The following is a 19,576-nucleotide window of genomic DNA, read 5'->3' as shown; positions in this document are numbered from 1 at the left end:
CAACATCTGGGGAGGACCATCACCAATTAGTTATAGGGTGATGACTTATTTTTGGCCACAGAACTTCTCAAAAGACATTTGACTGAGTATAGAGGAGTTACAGTTTATGTCAATGAAGGGAGTAAACCCCACTGATATCATCACAGGTCACTAAAGTTCTAAGCTAAAAAAGTGAATAGGTTTACAGTTATAAGGCAAATCTTAAGGTGGTTTCTCCTGGGAACTTTTGGTAACCATTGTGTAGGCCCCCTAGTAAAGTGATCCTTAACTAATGTCATAGGCAACTCAAAAGAGTAGGTATATAAAATATACTCTTTTCACTTTTTCATTTTATTCTAGAAAAGAATAGAATTATTAAAAACAGACTCTGAGCAGCCATGATTAATTAATATATTGATTTTTCTCTCATTTCTATAAAAAATGACATGCAGGTTACAGCAAGGCTTGAAGCAAAACTAGTATCCAGACATAACCATTGCTAGATCTTTTATAGGTCTTTAAGGTTTGCAAAGAACTTTTACAAATATCTCATCCTTATAACCACCTTGTGAGATAGGTGCTATTATTATTCCCATTTTTCACATGAGGAAACTGAGGCACAGAGAGATTAAATAACTTGACCAGAATCACACAGCTAGTAAGTATCTGAGCCTGGATTTGAACTCAGGTCTTCCTGACTCCAAGTCCAGCCAGTTTGACCACCTAGTGGCTCCATGAATATTGTAACCTAAACAACTGGGGCAGCTATGTGATGCAGTGATAGAGTGGTGGGCCTGTAGTCTTCCTGACTCATCTTCCTGAGTTCAAAATCTGGCCTCAGACACTTACTAGTTGTGTGACCCTGGGCAAGTCACTTAACCCTGTCTGCTTCAGTTTCCTTATCTGTAAAATGAGCTGGAGAAGGAAATGCAAACCACTTCAATATCTTTGCCATACCAAAATAAAATCACAGAAAGTCGGACATGACAGAATAATAACAACAAACCAAATTATCAAATAACACTGACTAAACTTTGAATTAATGTTACCCAAGTGTTGTCCAAGGGTTTTTTTTTCACAGTTCCTGACCCAATGATGTCTGTTTCACTCTAATCTCATTTTTCACTCTCCTAAGCAAAAGCTTGTTCTGAGTCCTTGAACCCTAAATTGTATCTGTCCTGTGGATTGACAAAAAGGTCTCCCAGATGGAGGGACATGGTCCATCCATAGTGTCTCTCACTCCCTTTAAGACCCTTCATGCAGAAATTTAATGTGTGTGTATCCTAACTTTTATTTATTTAGCCTTTTGCAATCTGGTATATTTCCAAAGACATCTTTAAGGGGTGGAACCCTTTTCCTCTCTACTCTTGCCTCTTTTAAAAAATACTATTTTTAAAATTTTATTTTATTTTCAATTCACGGAACAAAACAAGCATTTCCATAACAGTACAAAAGTACTGTAAAAAGTACAGTAAAAAAGATGATTGTACATGAAACTGCAAATCTACCATGTACAACTTGCTATTCCCTTCAAATAGAAAACAAAGTTATCATGTAAGTTTCTTTTTTCCCCTTTTTCTCCCTTCCCTCTCCCCCTTTTCCCTTGCCCTAGAGATGGCTCCCACTAGACACAAATAGGTATATATGTGGACCTATTCTGTACATCTATTTATCAGTTCTTTCTCTGGATACAGATAGCATCTTTCTTCATATGTCCTTTATTTTTAGTTAGGTATTTATGATACTCAAAATGACTTGGTTGCACAAAGTCATTCTTAAAACAATATTGCTATTACCATATACAATGTTCTCTTGGTTCTGCTCACTTCACTTTTCATCATTTCATGCACATCTTTCGGTACCTTTCTAAGATCATTGAGATCATCATTTCTTTTTTTTTTTCATCTGAAGACAAGATTTATTAGAACATCCATCATATTGGGCAGACTCTTAAGGAATCTGAATATTACTGAGATATTGGCTAGATAATAAGAATCTGAGCAGTGGCTAGATTTTAAGAATCTGAGTCTAGAGATCATAATTTCTTCTAGCACAATAGTGTTCCATCACAACCATATATCACAACTTGTTAAGCCATTTCCCAGTAGATGGGAATCCCTGCAATTTTCAGTTCTGTGCCACCACAGAGAGCTGCTATAAACATCCCATTCACATTCAAATTTATAGTCACTATTTGTGAATTTTCCTCCATCTTATTTTTACTCATTATTTTCTTTCTCAGCCTCTCTTTTTACCCTATCCCTGTTACTTTGGACTTCCATAACTTCTTCATTCATAATACTTGTATAAAATACTTTTTATCAGAAAGCAAGAGCTAGAACAGAGTAGAGGCACAATCAAAAGTAGCTGAGACCCTTTGAAATACTTACTCTTCCTCTATCACTTGCTGATAACTATGTGATTCAACTGCTGGATGTGTCACAAAATAGACTTCTAACAGCTTCCCATAGTCCCAAAAAATCAATTTGTGAGACACTAGAACCTCAGAGGATAAGTGGGGAGGTAATTAGGGAGGGATATTAAATCAATTAATCAATCAATAAGCATTTATTAAATTCCTAATATGTGCCAGGTACTGGGCTAGGTTAGTTCTGGAAGTTCAAAGACCCAAGTGAAGTGGTTCTTGCCCATAAAGAGCCTAGAGTCTAATATCCAGTCAAACATGTACATGTGTAGGTATTAGGAAAAAAAAAAACATATAAGGTAAAGCTACAGGAGAAACTAGCAACTGGGGTGGGGAGGGGTGAGGGACCAGGAAAGGCCTCATGTAGAAGGTGGTGTTTCAGTTTTGGAGACCAGAGAATTCAATAAATAGAGGTGAAGTTGGAATGCAGTCCAGGCATGGGGCACAGCCAATGCAAACACACAGTGCAGGGAAATGATGTTTCATATTTGAGGAACAAGAAGGCCAGACTGGCTGGATTATAGAGTGTGCAGAGGGGGGTAGTGTTGAATAAAACTGAAAAAAAATAGGAAGAAACCAGGTTGTGAAGAGTTTTAAATGACAAAAAGAGGAGTTGGTATGTGATCCTCTTCAGGGGGTCAGCAAACTATGGCTAGGAGGACAAATCTGGCCCATTGTCCTCTTTTGTACCCAAGAATGGTTTTTACATTTAGATCTTGGGCCACATAAAAGTAGTCAATGGGGCAGTCCCATCCTGTAGTTTGCCAATCCCAGAAATCTAGGTGGTAAGGAACCACTACAGTTTATTGAGAGGGGGTTGGTGGTTGGTGATTGGGGTGGGAAACTTGTATGTCACCATCAAACCAATGCTTTAAGAAATTGACTTTGCCAGTTGTATGGAGAATGGAGCAGAGCTCCAGAAGGTACTGGGAATTATTTTGTAATTGATGTTTCTCATTTGTTTGCCCACAACCTCTCGACCTGTAATTAAAGACAAGAAGCTAAGGAGGCACTGTGAGAGGCAGTTGGCATATCTTGTAATCTTGACATCCAACATTGAAATCCCTTGCTTCTAAACTCTTAGTGAGTTTTCCTATTAGCAATCCATATATGAGCCACTATTTAAAAATTAGATTGTTATCAAACATTCTACTTTTGGGGCAGCTTTTCACTTTCCCTTTATCCTTCAATACCCTAGGTATTTTAAAATTATGTACTTTTTATCCTGTCATATTTCATAAATCTTAATAAGAGTCAAGAAGCTCATAAACATGAACTCAAATTGATTTTGTGCATGGTGATATTATAGGATCCCTTATATCCTCTCAGAATGTTGCTATCATGCCTAGCCACTAATGGATGCTATCATGGACAAATATTATTACTTCCATATAGGTATGGCTATAGCTAATGACGCTGCACATTGAAACTTAATATATGGCCAAAGCCAGTGTTCACATCAGTGCCTTTCTAGAAGACCTTTTCTTTTCTTTCCTTTTTTTTTTGTTTTCTTTTGGTGGAAGGGAAGAGGACAGGACCCCAATGTCTGATAAAGCAACATTTTTGTCTCATAACAGAATGTAAACTGCAGACCAACTAGCCTTCAAGATCCTTTCAACATCAACTCTGGAAAGAAAATGATACCAAAATCTGGAGAACTCAAGCGAGGCACCATTTCGGTAAATTTCGACAACTAAAAGACAAGTACTAATTTTATAACAATCATGAATTCATATTTCATAATTTCTCTTCAGTCCTGCCAACGTCCCCCTATCCCAAGTGAATAATTCAACATCAAACTAAAGTGAACTGTTTTTGTCCAGTATCTGACTTAAAGTAGCAATGATTTCTAATTGGTTTTCTTCCACTCTCAAACAGAACTGCAATACCTGCAAATCTGCAACCATTATTTGTAATCTGATCCCTTCTGATGTAAGTCAAGTAAATGTAACATTCCTCTTGTGGAAGTCAACATTCATAAAAGTAAGTGACCTTCATGACTAAGAGAGTTAATGATGCAAACTAAATCAACAAATGCATAGTGATGGTAATAATAATAATAACTCACATTTATGTAGTGTTTTACACTTTGCAAAGATTCATTTACCTCCTTTGCTCATTGACTTCACAGTGCTAAGAATTGTGGGGGATATTGAAAATCCTTAATAGTTTTTTTTACTTTGAATTTATGAAATAAAATAAGCATTTCTATAACATATAATAATAAAAAGATTGCACAAGAAACTGTAACTCTATTACATACAATTTGCTATTCCTTTTAAATATGTAATTAATTTACCACTTAAATTTATTTTTCTTTCTTCTCTCTTTCCCTTTGCCCTAGAGATGGCTACCATTAGACACAAATATGTAGATAGATAGCTAGATAGCTAGATAGCTAGATAGATAGATAGACAGATAGATGTAAAATCAGTCTATAGTATCTATACATATTTCTGTTTATCATTTCTTTCTCTGGATATAGATAGCATTTTCCTTCATATGTCCTTTGTAGTTAGTTTGAATATTTATATTATATTTGTATATTTATAATATTTGTATTATATTTGAATATTTATAACAATATAATTTAATATGTTATATATAATAAAATATACTAATATTTTATAATAACTTATAAAATGACTTTATTGCTCAAAATAGCTGTTATAGAAACATTAAAAAAAAAACTAAGAAGGCTTGGGCTCTATTGCCAGCTCTACTGCTAAATGGTTGTGTAACTTTCAGCAATCCTCTCTGAGATTCAGTTTCCTCATCTGTAAAATGGGGAAAATAAGGGGTAGATGTCTGGCCTCCAGACAAACTTATATTCAAATCCCACCTCTGAGAGATTCTAGCTGGGCAAGGCCCTTAATTTCTCAGTTCCTCAGATGACTTATTAAAACTGCAAATTGAAAAATAGTTGCCCTTCTGAGAACGTTTCCTTCCCAAGGAGATGCTGGACCTATGAAATCACAGGTACACTGCCTTCCATTTGACATTGTCTGAAGGGAAATGCTTTATAAACTGGAAAGAGACACATAAATGGGGGTTATCATTAAAAGCTGTCAGATTTCTTTGTTACAATCAGATACTACAATAGCTGGACAGTGCTTCAGAGATCATTTAGTCCAACTCTTTCATTTTACTTTTTAAAATTTTCTTCCTTATTATGACTTTAGTCATCTAGAAACACAAACATTTGAATATATAGAAAAGAACAAAAAAGGTTATTTATGAAACTGTGAACTCATGCTATGGATAATTTTAAGTGTATGTTAAATTTAATAAGCTAGTTAACAACTTTTTACTTATTTATATCCCCTTCTGAATTTCTTTTTTTTCTCCTGTGTATTTGATAATGTTTTATTGATGCATTTTCATTTCTTTAAAAAAATTTGCATCTCTTTTATTAGCCACAACTTTCATTTTTCCAGAAGTAACACAGTGACCACCCAAGGTTACATAGTGATAGCAGGTTTCTTTTTTTCTGTCTTTGAAAATAACAATCCATTCTAGTTCAATAATATCACAAGATTTAAAAACCTATATCAAAGATAAACAACTGATACATGGAGGAACTCCTATCTGATACTCATCTCAGTGGATCTCTGCTAAAATCCACTCCACCAGGCATGGAGACAATCCTGGGATTTTTAAAGTTATTCTAGTAATCTCTAAGCTTTTGCAATTTCTTCCAAACTTGAAAATATTCCAGCACAAGCCTGTGTGTCTGTCATTCAAGAACCAGTCTATCTAAGTTCAGAAAAGAGCATTAGCAATAGAATTCAGCCACTGCCTGATAATTTTCCCCTGTATAGAAACTCACAAAGGCCATATACTAAGGTCAATAGAGCTTGCCATCTGCATCAGTGGAAGGACTATGCAGAGAGGTGAAACTACAGATCCTTGAAGTATTGAAATTGCTGATAATATTATTAAGACTAATACCTGGGGCAGCTAGGTGGCACAGTAGATAGAGCATCACCCCTGGAGTCAGGAGGACTTGAGTTCAAATCTGGCCTCACACACTTGATATTTACTAGCTGTGTGATCCTGGGCAAGTTGCTTAACCCCTATTGCCTTGGAGAGGAAAAGACCCATGTTACCGACACACTGTGAAATATCAGATTTTCAATGTCTATTTTGCTGGATATAATTTGACTCCTGCTACAGCCAGATGTGTATGATAACAAGTTCCACTATCAATCAATTAATAAGCATTTATTGAGCATCTATTATGAGTCAGTCACTCCATTAAGTACTAGAGATACAAATGCAAAATCGAAATGTCTAGTCTCTGACTTCAAGGGGCTCAGTAAATGTTTCCACCTTGTTAGGTACAGTTTTTACCCTAAAGAATTCTACTAATTGCTGAAAAACTGTAGGTTTCTTTTTTCCAAAGATAATTCTAATCAAGCTTATTTTCTATTTTTTTTCTTTATTCCTTTTCAAGTCCTGTTTTCTTAAGGAGAATAAAATGTCAGTGACCCAAGGAAGGAAAAAGACAAGGGGATGAAAACTCCCACACTTAAATATAAAGGTTATGACTTAAATATGACTTGGATTTAGTATGGTTGCAATAAATGCTAACAGAAATCCCACCTGTTTTCTTTGCAGGCAAGTTTTTCCAGTTTAAACCTTACTGTAAAGGCAGAACTTCATAGTGAAAACTCATCACTGGTGTTAAGTAGTGTTAATCAGAAAAGAGAGGTAAGGAGATACCAATTCTTAAAATCTTCTAAGTTTCATTCTGCATTTTATGATGTGAGGTTAATGATTATATATCCCACCTAAAACAGTGGAAGAATAGTATTGCTCCAGGTAAGTGTCAGGCACTCCTCTCCCCTCCTTGAAATTGGAATACATTAGCCTAGCATATGATTTTAGTCAGATTCTGAGGTATAGTAAACTGACACAACTATGCTATTTACTATTAACCTTTGACCTTAGGCAAGTCAACTTCCTGGGCCATAATTCTATTAAATCTGTTAACATACTGTGGTTACCATTTGTCTTTATAGCTTCTAACCATTGCAATAAACTCATGTTTTCACTATTCACATTGATTATCAAAGATACAACTAGAATTACCCATTCTTAAAAGAGACATTGGAACTGCAGTTGACATCTGAAGAGCATCCTTGAAAAGCATATTGTTTATAAGTGCTTGAATACTACACAGGTATGCATATAATTTTAAAAAACATTATAGATAGAATTATAGCACTGTGGACATGGAGCTTGAAGGGACCTTAGGAGCCATCTAGTTCAATCCCTTCCTTTTATAAATGAGAGAATTGAGGTGTAGAAGGTTGACTTGCCAAGGTCAAATAGGCAGTAAGCATCAGTGGTGGGATTTGAACCCAGGTTTGACTCATTTGACCTTAAAGGAAACTATTTCCAAAACTGATAACACTGACACAAATAGTTTATATTTAAAGGTTTGCCAAGAGGAAAAGAGATTAGATTTGTTATTTTTGTCCTGGAGGGCAGGACCAAAAGAAGGCAGATTTCAAAACACCATAAGAAAAAAAAAACTCGCTAACAATTAATGTTTTCTAAAAACTGAATGGATTGCTTCAGGAGCGCTTAGTTCCCATCCATGGATATCTTCAAAGAGAAGTTAAATGACCACTGCAAAGAAAATAAATGTTGCTTAGAGGATTTATAACATATTGAAGGGACAGTCAGGAAACCTGGCTTCTGATAACAGTTCTGATACTTGATGGCACCATGACCACGGGTGACAGTGTGGTTCAATGGAAACAACACTCAATTCATATTTGGAGAATGTTGAAACCAAAGCCTAGGTTTGAATCACTGCTTTGCCACTTGCTACCAGTGTAACCTTAAACAAACGATTTAAACTCTCGATGCATCATTTTTTTTTTCATCTGGGAAATGAGGGGCATGGAATAAGATGAACTCTAAGGTCCCTTCCAACAAATCACTCCCTTTTTCTCAGCCTAAATTTCCTCACCTGTAAAATTAAGATGCTGAATTACCTAAAATCATATTATTCTGCCTACAGAATCTGCTTACACTGTATATTACTTTGATGACTGGTATGATATCAAATGGGCAGTAGTCTACATCAGTGGAATCAAACGCTCTGTTGCAACACACCTGAAAACAGCCTGAACCAGATTAAAATATTTTTGGGAAATGTTTAACAAAATACATAAAAATGCAATAGAATGTGGATAATGTTGATATGTGGTTTTCTAAGTCACTGTGTGGCCCCTCCTTATGCATGGCTTAGTGGTCTCCATTTCTATTTGAGTTTGACGTCCCTGATCCACATGCTGTAAGTAGAGAGGCGCTGATGAGTGTCTTCTACACAAATGTGTGTCCCCTACTGGCCTGATGTTCATCATCAGCTCTCCCTTTGAATCAGAAAAACGAAGCCCCTTATCAAAATATAAATATATAATCCAAAGGGAAGTAATGTTAAGTTATTACTAGTCATTAACAAGAGAAGCTAGGTGGCTCAGTGGATGTTGTGGCAGGCCTGGAGTCAGGAATACTCATCTTCTTGAGTTCAAATCTGGCTAGATGTGACCCTTGGAAAGTCACTTAACCCTGTTTGCCTCAGTCTCCTTATCTGTAAGATGAACTAGAGAGGTAAATGACAAACCACTCCAGTATCTTTGCCAAGAATACCACAAGTGCGGTCATGAAGAGTCAGACACAACTGGAATAAGACTGAACAATGACAACAGCAATCCTCTCAGCTCCTAGTGCCTTCTCCCAATATACTTTCTAGTTATTTTGTTTATGCTGGCATACAATGGGATGCAAGCTTTTGTCTTCTAGTGCACAGTGCCTGGAATATAATTAACCCTCACTCAATAAATGCTAATTGATTGATATGTCTTTCATTTGCTCCTCACCATGCTCCATTCCTTGGGATCTCCCTACATATTTAGCAAAACAGGCTTGGCATCAGCAAGACAGGCATTCAAACCCTTCCTTAGAAGCTTCCTATCTATGTGATCCTGGTCAAGTCACTTAATCCTGTTTGCCTCAGTTTCCTCGTCTTTAAAAATGAGCTGGAGAAGGAAATGGCAAACCACTCCATTATCTTTGCTTAAGAAAATCCCAAACAGGGTGACAAAGAGTTGGACAAGACTGAAACATGACTGAACAACAGTAAGTCATTAACAGCTATCATGGACTAATTTAGGATCATATTCCTCTAGTCCTCCACTCACAATTGAGGAAACTGAGGCTCTGCAAAGTTAACTGAATTTACCTCTGTCACAGATACTAAGTGACAGAGGTAAAATTTGTGCCGGCATCCTCTGATCCTCCATCAATGCTCATTCCACTGTAGTACCACATCGCCCCTAGCTTCAATATTCTCTAGGGCTCTAAAATGGGAGAAACAGGAAAGCCACTTGTTGATAAGAGAGTGAAAGGTTGATATCATGGAAAATGGGAGGAGAGGTTCTCTGAGAGTCGGGAAGCAGTCTGACATCAGAGGAGAAAGGGGAAGAAAAAACCCAAACATGTTCACTTCACAGTCTTGGAGGATCAGCTCTAACCCAATGGAGCCCTAATTGTCAAAGAAAAATGCAGCCATGTTCAACATGAGAAACAGAGGAGAATCATGTGGTAAAATGGAAAATTGTTTAAAAAAAAACTCTGGATTGGAAATAGAGAGACAGGTTCTAGTCCCAACTTTGCCTCTCATCAGCTATGTGACTCTGGACAAGTAGAAACAAGTGAAAAACTCTCTGAATTTCCTGACCTGCATATTTAAAACATTAACTCTCTAACATTCCTTCCAGCCCTAATATCCTATTAGTTTATGTTCTCTATTCTTGATTTTTCAATAACAAAGTTTGAACCAAAGGTTTTCTGGTTAGTGCTAAGTCAATCCGAAAGTCAATCCCTTGCGTATTAGTTACTTGAAGTTTTGCTGCAAATTAATACTATGGAGGATGATATTGGGAATATAGTCATAATTTTTCAGTCATTTAAGTTGTGTCTGACTCCTCATGACTCCACTGGAGTTTTCTTGGAAAGATACTGGAGTGGTTTACCATTTCTTTCTCCAGATCATTTTTAAAGAAGAGGAAAGTGAGGGAGAAACAGAGTTAAGTGACTTGCCTAGGGTCACACAGCTATTAAGTATCTGAGATCAGATTTGAATCCAGGAAGAAGAGTCTATATGACTTAAAGCCCAGCACTCTATCTACTGTGCTACCCAGCTGCCCATAGTAATAATATCACCATTTACAGAGTGCTTAAAATTTGCAAAATGCTTTTCATACATTGTATCATTTGATTCCCACAATTAACCTGTGACACAGATACAGTAATACAGGAAATAGATATTGTCAGTAGCAGTGGTATAGATAAGGTAATACAGATATCATCCCCATTTTACAGATGAGCAAGTAGGGGCTCAGAGAGGTTAAGTGAGTTTCTCAAGGTTACTCAGCTAGTATTAGAGGCAGAATTTGAACCCAGGTCTTCCTGACTCCAAGTCCAGCACTCTAGTTATTGTGCTACAAATATCTTTTCATTGAATACATTTTATACGTTAGAAATTTGGGAATATGTAAATACATTTAACTTTATAATATATACTTAAATACTTGATATACTCCCTGCACACTGTTTAGAATAATTACATTGTTAAATAGGCATTCTTATACCTGCTATAATAATATTGTGCTTTTGACTGTCTGCCTTCATTATTTTCAGCTGGCTATTCAAATATCAAAGGATCTTATACCTGGCCAAGTGCCATTATGGGTGATCCTTCTGAGTGCTTTTGCAGGATTCCTGCTATTGATGCTCCTTATATTAGCACTATGGAAGGTGAGTACTCTTTCCACTTATTTTTCTATTATAGTTGAAGAAATCATCACCAATAGATACATGGATGGGAAATGCCCTGCATTAATTGGCTGTCATTACATGTACCTTCAAAATCAGATCTTGCTTTTGCTTCTGCGTTATATACGTACAAGTTTATATGTGTATATATGCATTTACATACATCTCTATAACTTACCTTAGTTAAAAGAAACATGCTCCTGAGAAGTTGTTTGTAAATGGAATTTTTGTGAATGAATCAAGATCCAAGGAGACCTATTTCACAAAATCTAATTCTTTCTCATCTCATAGCCCCTAATTGATCTTTTATACAAATCTGGTTTTTCACATCTAAAGCTCCATTACTGTGAAGGTATAAGGGAATATTGTGTACATTTCTTTGAATCATACTACTAGCATAATAGAGGAGAATTAATACCATTAAGTTTAGTAAATGAAGAGTCAATAGAAATTTGATTACACTGGTTTACCAATTGTATAGAACATTAAGTGGTAGATAGGTGGCCTTGTGGATAGATCTCTGAGTCAAGAGTCAGGAAGACTCCTCTCCCTGATTTCCAATCTGGCCTTAGAAACTTATTAGCTATGTGACCCTGGGTAAGTCACTTAACCCTGTTTGCCTCAGTTTCCTCATCTGTAAAATGAGTTGAAGAAGGAAATGGCAAACCAGTCTAGTATCGTTGCCAAGAAAACTCCAAATGAAGAGTCAGACAAAACTGAAATGACTGAACAACAACAAATAGAACATTGAGAAATGGACAGGAACAGAGACTAGTGATTTTACTGGTAGAGAGAATTCCCGAATGAAACTCCTTTTACCAATGCAGCTCATCACCTCAGTAACTGATAATCAGAAGAGTTGCCTACACCATGGAGGTTGTGACTCAACCTGAGTCACACAGCCTGGACATGTCTCTGACAAGACTTGAATTCAGGTTTCGCTGTCTCTCTCCTCTATATCATGGCTTCACTATATCAAATTTATGTTACCTCATATTTTACCTCCTAAAATAATGAAAACACAACCAAAAAAACCCAATGCTTTAAAATATAAATTGTCGGTACTTGTTAATTTGGGTACTTTCTCAATAATTAAACCAACTATATCATCTTTTTACCCTAGAACATACATTTCCAAGAAGATGTTGCCATATTTAATAGTGATAAAACTGATTAAAAGGGTATTAAGCCTTTGGGAAATATCAAGTTCAATATGAATCAATGGTTTGAGATGGCAGGCCCCAAACTTACTATTTAGAGATGGATTTTTAATCTTTTTGGGGCCAGTCTGGGGAAGACCAGAGGCATCAAACAGGCTATGTTTGCAGCCCACAACACTCACAAGTAGGGCCTGAAGCATATTAAAATGTGATTGAGAAATAGTTAACAAAATAAATAACAATTAATTAATGGTAACATGTAGTTTTCTAAATCAATGTGTTGCCACAGGGATCCTTATGCATATTTTAGTGGCTCCAGTTTCTATCTGAGTTTTCACCACTTGGAATCTTTCTGAGAATAATGTAAACAAAAAAAAAAAAAAGGAAACCAATTATGTCGAGAGTTACCAAAATGTATGTTTTTTTTTAAATCCAAGTTTGTGTATGCTATGTTAAGGAGCCCCCAGTCATGAGAGTGTCCACTCTAATTCTGAAATTCTGGAAGTCTGTGATGTGTTGCTGGTGTGTTATTGTTACTGTTTCTCTAAAAGAAATCATTCTTTCTCTGTCCTTTCCAACTCAAGTTATTTGTCATGTGGTACACAGCATCCCTTTTGGGAGTGGTAGGAAAGGAGGAAAAGGATCTCCAAAACCATTCAAATCCTAGTTGACAAGTAGATGCAATCTCTGGTCTTTCTCCAACAAACCCCTGGGGAATAAGGTTTTTTTTCACCCCTTCTTACCAGAACTGTTCCTACTTTGCTTCAAGAGCACTTTCTGCAATACCTCTCTCAGCCACAGTGTGGCGCACAAATCCTGGTTTACTGTTAGTGTGATGGGGCTCAATTTCAGGCCTATCTTGTACCCAGTTTCAATAGTTCTGTATACCTTCAACTGAGATGGTGGCCACTGTATATTTATTTGAGTGTAACCATTCATAACATAGTCTGCTACTCATGAGTTATAATGATTGCTTGGCCTTCACTGACTATTACTAAGAATGCCACTTTAAAAAAAAGAAAGAGTATATTGGATATCTGGATAAGCTCTGAGAGGTTTGTTGCTGTGACTTCTTCCTGGACTCTTTAGTGGAGAATGTAAACAAGTACCAAAAAACATTTTGTTCCTAAAATTCCATCCCCCACTTTATGTTACCAGGCTACAAGAATACAATGTATAGCTAAGAATATTCAGTCTCTTATAGGATATCCTGTTGAATGCATATGATAAGTTCTTCAGATGTTTCCTGATTGCCTTCATAAGGGGAATGCTAACATACCAGAGAAAACGAATATGGCACAGGGTAAAGAGAGCTATATTTGGACCCAGGGAAACTGGGTTTATATCTAGGGTCTAGCACCTAGTACCTGTGTTTCCTTGGTCACAATTTCCTCATCCAAAAAATAAATGTTGAACTAGATGACTTTTAAGGTCCCTTTCAGATCTCTACCTTTAACCCTGAGTCAGAATTTGACTGTGTTCAAGAGGGAGGAAGCCAGGGTAACCAAAGCATTATCTTTAGTCTTCCAGCCAGGTAGACCCTGACCTTCACTCAAGGAAGGCACTAGGGAAACCTTGGGGCCTCGATGACATGTGGGCTTAGTCTGGAGCAAGCACAGGTCATCCGTACTGATCTATGGCCATGAGAGCCCATAAAATTTATCCTGGACTAGAACAGACCCCTCAGAACCAGCCCTTGACTCCCTGGTTCCCTAAATTTCCCTAAAGAAGAAATTCGGACAGAGCAGTGGTGATTCTCCTGTGATTGTAACCAGTTTCTAAAAGTCTTGAGTAGATGGACCGATAGAGCATTCGTGGAGTTTCATTGTCCTAGCAAGAGTTTCCTTCCCTCCAGAATGAAATCACCATAGGCATTAATGCCATGCTGAGAGACAAGCTCAATCAGGGTGCCCCACACCCCAAAATGCCCTCTTACCTCCCTCAAATATCTTTTATTTGAACTATTTCAATAATAACAATAACAACAACATTTTTTGATTATTTCAGATGCAAAGGCCTGAAATCCACCACTGATTTCTACATTCCTTTGACTTAATGTCATGCTCTCTATAAACATTCGAATCTTCTCAGGAGGGTATTATACTTATAATCTTATCAGTCATTTATACATTTCCATGAATGATTTCATTTCTGAAAATAAGTTTTAACAGAGGGAACTTCAAGTCACCTGGGAGAAGGGGTGAGACAATGGGGGAGAATGAACAATGTAAGGAGAGGCTAAGGACCTAAGGAAAGCCTGATTCATGACTTTGCCTAGAGTCCATAGGCTCATTGGATTTAGAGTTGAAAGGAATATTCAAGATCATCTAGCTCATTTCCTTTATTTTATAATTGAGGAAACCAAGTCTCAGAAAAACTAAGTAACATAGGCAGGATTTGGACCCAGGTCCCCAATACCAAAGTGGGTGTCTTTTCAGCTACACCACACTGTCCAGTCTATCTGGGAAAGTAAAGAATAAAATGAAGACTATTTACCATCTGACTTCTCTGAGGTCATGATACAAAAACTGTCATATTGGACCATGTGGCACACCTATGCATGTTGTATGTAAATAAAGGAGTGCTGGAAGCCAGCTCAGCTCTCAAAAGTGGAGTGTTTCAGTCTAGTAATCACACCTTGAAAGCTGACAAATGCTACAAATCAGGACTTTCTTGATTTATTATTTTATTGATTCTCTAGACTTAAGAAAGTGTAATAATGTTGCTTAAACTTAAAAATATGTTGTGGGTATGTTATTTTTTCATAGAGAAACAGTTGTTTAAAAAAAATTAACAGCAAAGAAACCCATGTCTGTAAATGTTGTTATGAGACTGAGATTTTTAATTGATGGAGAAAAGTAAACTCTTGGGTGCCTCAACTTGGAGCTCAGTAGGCCCAAGGTTCTCCTGCTAGAATCCAGCTGCTGGTGGTAGGTGTGGAAAAGTGGAGATGGATTTCACAGTGACTCTAGGACAACCATTTGGGGGGGAAATGATACTTCTCTTTCAAGTTAGTTATAACTACACATCCCAGAAACTCTTCTCAAAGCCAAGTGTGGAAGGTGTTAGATTGCAAAAGCATCAGGCATCTTAGCATGTGCCTCCATGAAATCGAATTGAAAACAGCTAGGCAAAGGCCTAGGAAGAGGGATGTGGGGATGGCAGCTGCCAGGGTTGGTGCACCCCCTAAACTGGAAACATATACCACCCTCCCTCAGGATATTGCTGCCACTCTAGGGTGTAACCCTTACGGCCCCTCACTAGTCACAACTGAGTCAGGTTCATCTAGCTTAAAAAATGCTTGTTGAGAAATTGATTGATCTAGTAAAATGAAAATTGGTACTTGTCCAGCTCCACTGGAACTGCAATTATTGGTAGGAGAGCTTTGTATAGTGATTTTTAGAGTCGCATTTCTAAAAAAAGCCACATTCCAAAGAGGGGAAAAGTTAGACAAATGGAAACTCTGTGTCTGTAGTGCCCAGGTAGCTAGATTATACTGTTGATTAAATCACTAAAGGCTTTAGGAATGTCCTAAGGTTTGAAATGCTTGTTTACCTCAGAGCAGATGGGTTCATTCTGACCCCCACTGCACAGATGACTGCAAGATGGCGTTTGAGTTTGGTGAGGGGTTAGGGGAAATCTAAATATCCTTACAAAGATGGTAAAAACTAGGTAGGAACTATTTTACAGATGGAGAAACTGAGTCTAAGGGAGATGACTTATCCAGGGAATTGTTACTAGTAAGTATCTGAGGCAGAATTCTTGACTTCCAGCCCAGTGCTCTATCTGCTTGCTGCCAACCAGCTAGTTACTAGTTGTGTAACTAAAGAAAATCTGACACTAAAAAAAACCTGGTCCAGGTGCTTAGCAACTTGTACTCACCCTGGCTGTTGCTAGACCTGGCTAGCATATCCTTAGCTAACCTTGTCTTATGTCCATCAGATAGTTGCTGGGGTATTTATCTTCCACTTTGAGAAAAAGAAAAATGGAAAGGGAGGAGAAAGTACCAGTTATGGGGTGTGCCTCACAATTCACTTATCCATGTTAGGACAAGGCTTATTTTGTCATTTTGCTGGGAAAGAAATATCTTTGATCAACCAAAATTTTCTAAGTGTGGCAGTAATTTGACAGATGTTCAAAGTACTTTGGCATATAGTAAAAATAAAAATTAACCTTTTGTGAATTGCTAATAAATGACTAAAGCAAATTTTTCAGACTTCACTGTGATCTCATTAGTAGTGTAAGGAACTCCCTGTGAGGAAAAGCCCTCTATGAACACTGGTCAATATTTGCCCCGCTTGGTGTTCAGTTGTGTCTGACTCTTCATGACTCCATTTGAGATTTTCTTGGCAAAGATTCTAGAATGATTTGTCATTTCCTTCTGCAGCTCATTTTACAGATGAGTAAAATGAGACCAACAGGGTTAAGTGACTTACCCAGGGTCCCACAGATAATAAGTATCTGAGGAGAGATTTGAACTCACAAAGATGAGTATTCCTGACTCCAGGCCTGGCACTCTATCCACTGTGCTGCTTAGCTGCCCAACTTGCTGTGTTAGTTATAGTCTTAAAGGGTTGCCTAGGGCACTAAGAGGTTAAGTGACTTGCCCAGGATGACACTGATAGTATGTGTGAGAGGAGGGACTTGTCAGAGGTGATTTATGGCACACAGAAAATTCTGGAGTAGTTTTCTGTCACCTTTGTTAGGATTTCTAACTTCTACTCTCTTTTCACCAAAAAACCACCACCCACCAAGTCAGAGTCTTTTCTGGGTTGAGGCCCAGAACTACCCTGAGACAAATACACCTTTCAAAGAGTTTGAAAGAGTTTGTTAATTTAATCAACAAAGGCCTGGGGCTACTGTGAGTATCACAGCTAAAGGGTTTTCATTTATCAGATTTTTCCTTTTTTGAAATGTGGCTGTTTTTCAGTTCTCTTTTCAGTACGCCCTTCTGCCCTTATTAGTGATAATGCTCATCACACATTATAATCATAATGTTATTGATTATAATCATAATTGTTATGTTAATATCATTATTAACATTTACTTCCCAAATCTTGATATCAAATTATATTTATATTTTGTATTTTCTTTACAGATTGGATTCTTCAAAAGACCACTAAAGAAGAAGATGGAAAAATGAAATTTCACACGAGAGGGAAAAAATTGCAATTGTTCAATGATCTGTCCTCAGGCTTGCTTCAGATTTGTGACCAGAAAAAGTCTAAATGTAATGATCATCTACAGGGTCACATACCTTTGTTCCATCAAGGAATTAATCACCTAGGGGGAAAAAAAACAACAGATCAAGAATGATTCCAAAAGACAATCATAAATTTAAATTTGTAAAATATCAGGAAATATTTTAAAACAATTACTCATTTTTGCTGAGTAATTGAATGTATGATTACAAAATGTTTTGAATAGGAAGGACAACCTATTCAAATGTGATTCAGGAATGAAGGAAAAGATGTTGTCAGGCTCATGGAAACATGTTTTGTTTTGGTTTTTTCCTCCAGAAAAATACAAGTTAGAATTTCTTTCTCTGACCCCAGTGGAAATCTAGACTTTCAGAGTTTGAAAATGCGTGTATATGCCAGGAAAGGGCTCACTTGCTAGGGTCATTTCCCATCATGCACAACTGATCTCAAGGGAGAGGACATTCTGTAACATGGACTCGTGACACAGAGAAGACAAAACACAGAATGAAGCAGGGTCATACAGCAGGTAGCCTTTAGGTCAATTTCTGTGCATGGAAATATTCATTTCCCAGGCTGTCTAGAAAGCAAGGTCTCTCCAGCTGAAATTCTGTCCTAAATTGAGAATGATGCACCACCAGAAGACAAGCACACTGAATGGCTGGGTTTATAAGCTTTTACCGGGCACACTGACCTTGCATTTTGAGCTTTAAGAATCAATGTAAAACTTCATGGTAGTGAAAGAAGCACTTAAAAAACAATTTTTAATTTTATGTGTGCCTTTAAAAATGTGATGTGATTTATTCCCAAAGAATGCAGTGTGAGGGATATGCTGAAATGAGTTTCCGAAAATGGGATGTGGTTGGCAAGTGACTATGAAGTACCTATTGTACCTTTATGAATCTGCTTTGGGTTTTGAGGGACCCAGAATTCCCATTTTCTAAGGCAGCCCAAAGAAGGAGTTTTCTTAGGTCCTTGGCACAGGGTTGGTCCAATCCAAAAACTAAGACAGGGTTTTTATTTTATTTTGTATTTTTTATTTTGTTTCTTGAGGTTTATTTTTTCAAATACATTTCTTTTATTGTGTAAAAGACAAAATTCCATTTTAGAATAAGACCACCAAAAAGTGTTTTCAGTGCATGAACTACATATATATGTGTATATTTATCAAGTAACTGCATCACTAGAAATATCTTTAAAGCATTTTTGTTTGAAAGCTGGCAACAAGAAGTTACTGCTTCATATTTATCTTCTTTTCTTTTCAAGTTATTTTCCTAAGGCAAATAGAGTTAACCAGAACACCAGCTGCCATGGACAATCCTTTTATTTCCTGTCAGTAACACCAAATGAATGAATGCACAGTAGTTCTAACAGTCAATTAAATTTAGTAAGCGCCTACTGTGTGCCAGGCACTGTGCTAAGTGCTGAGAATACAAAGGAAGGCAAAAGATAGCTCCAGCTATCAAGTGCTCACCGTCTAATAAGGGAAAAAATATGAAAACAACTATGTATAAAAAGAAACATTACAGGATAAATGGGAGAGAATCAGTAGAGAGAAGGCACCAGTATTAAGAAGGATCAGGAAAGGTTTCTAGCAGAAAATGGGATTTTAGCTGGAACTTGAAGGAAGCCAGGAAGTATAGATAAGAGGGGAGAGTATTCCAAGCATGGCAAAATGCCCAGAGACTGGAGATAGAATGTCTTGTGCAGGAACTGCAAGGAGACCATTGTCATTGAACCACAGAGTATGTAGGAAGGAGGGAGGACTAAAGTGTAAAAAAGACTGGAAAGGTAGGAGACCAGATTGTGAAGGTCTTTGAATGCCAAGGATCATTCTATATTTGATTCTGGAGATGAGAGCACTGGTGTTTATTGAATAAGGAAGTGACCTGGTCACAGCTACCTTTTATGTGTGGACTATACTGTTGCAAAGTACATACAAGTTTTAAAACACTTTTCCA

At 37.1% G+C, this 19,576-nt stretch overlaps 1 protein-coding gene across 1 annotated transcript in view; it reads left to right on the top strand.

The window, feature by feature from the left end:
* The window catches only part of ITGA1 (integrin subunit alpha 1), a 189,609-nt gene extending 170,436 nt beyond the window's left edge, over positions 1 to 19,173 (top strand). Inside the window, exons 25-29 of the mRNA XM_027863352.1 lie at positions 3,982 to 4,083; positions 4,283 to 4,387; positions 7,025 to 7,117; positions 11,123 to 11,239; positions 17,516 to 19,173. Of these exons, the coding sequence (XP_027719153.1) occupies positions 3,982 to 4,083; positions 4,283 to 4,387; positions 7,025 to 7,117; positions 11,123 to 11,239; positions 17,516 to 17,560 (462 nt within the window). The 3' untranslated portion in view covers positions 17,561 to 19,173. The remainder of the gene's footprint in view (positions 1 to 3,981; positions 4,084 to 4,282; positions 4,388 to 7,024; positions 7,118 to 11,122; positions 11,240 to 17,515) is intronic.
* Positions 19,174 to 19,576: the final 403 nt, after the last annotated feature.

The sequence above is a fragment of the Vombatus ursinus genome, unplaced genomic scaffold (assembly GCF_900497805.2).
Source record: "Vombatus ursinus unplaced genomic scaffold, bare-nosed wombat genome assembly UNPS02014772.1, whole genome shotgun sequence".
Taxonomy (NCBI): domain Eukaryota; kingdom Metazoa; phylum Chordata; class Mammalia; order Diprotodontia; family Vombatidae; genus Vombatus; species Vombatus ursinus.
Note: the sequence above shows the minus strand (reverse complement) of the source record. Positions and strands in the feature narration are given on the sequence as shown.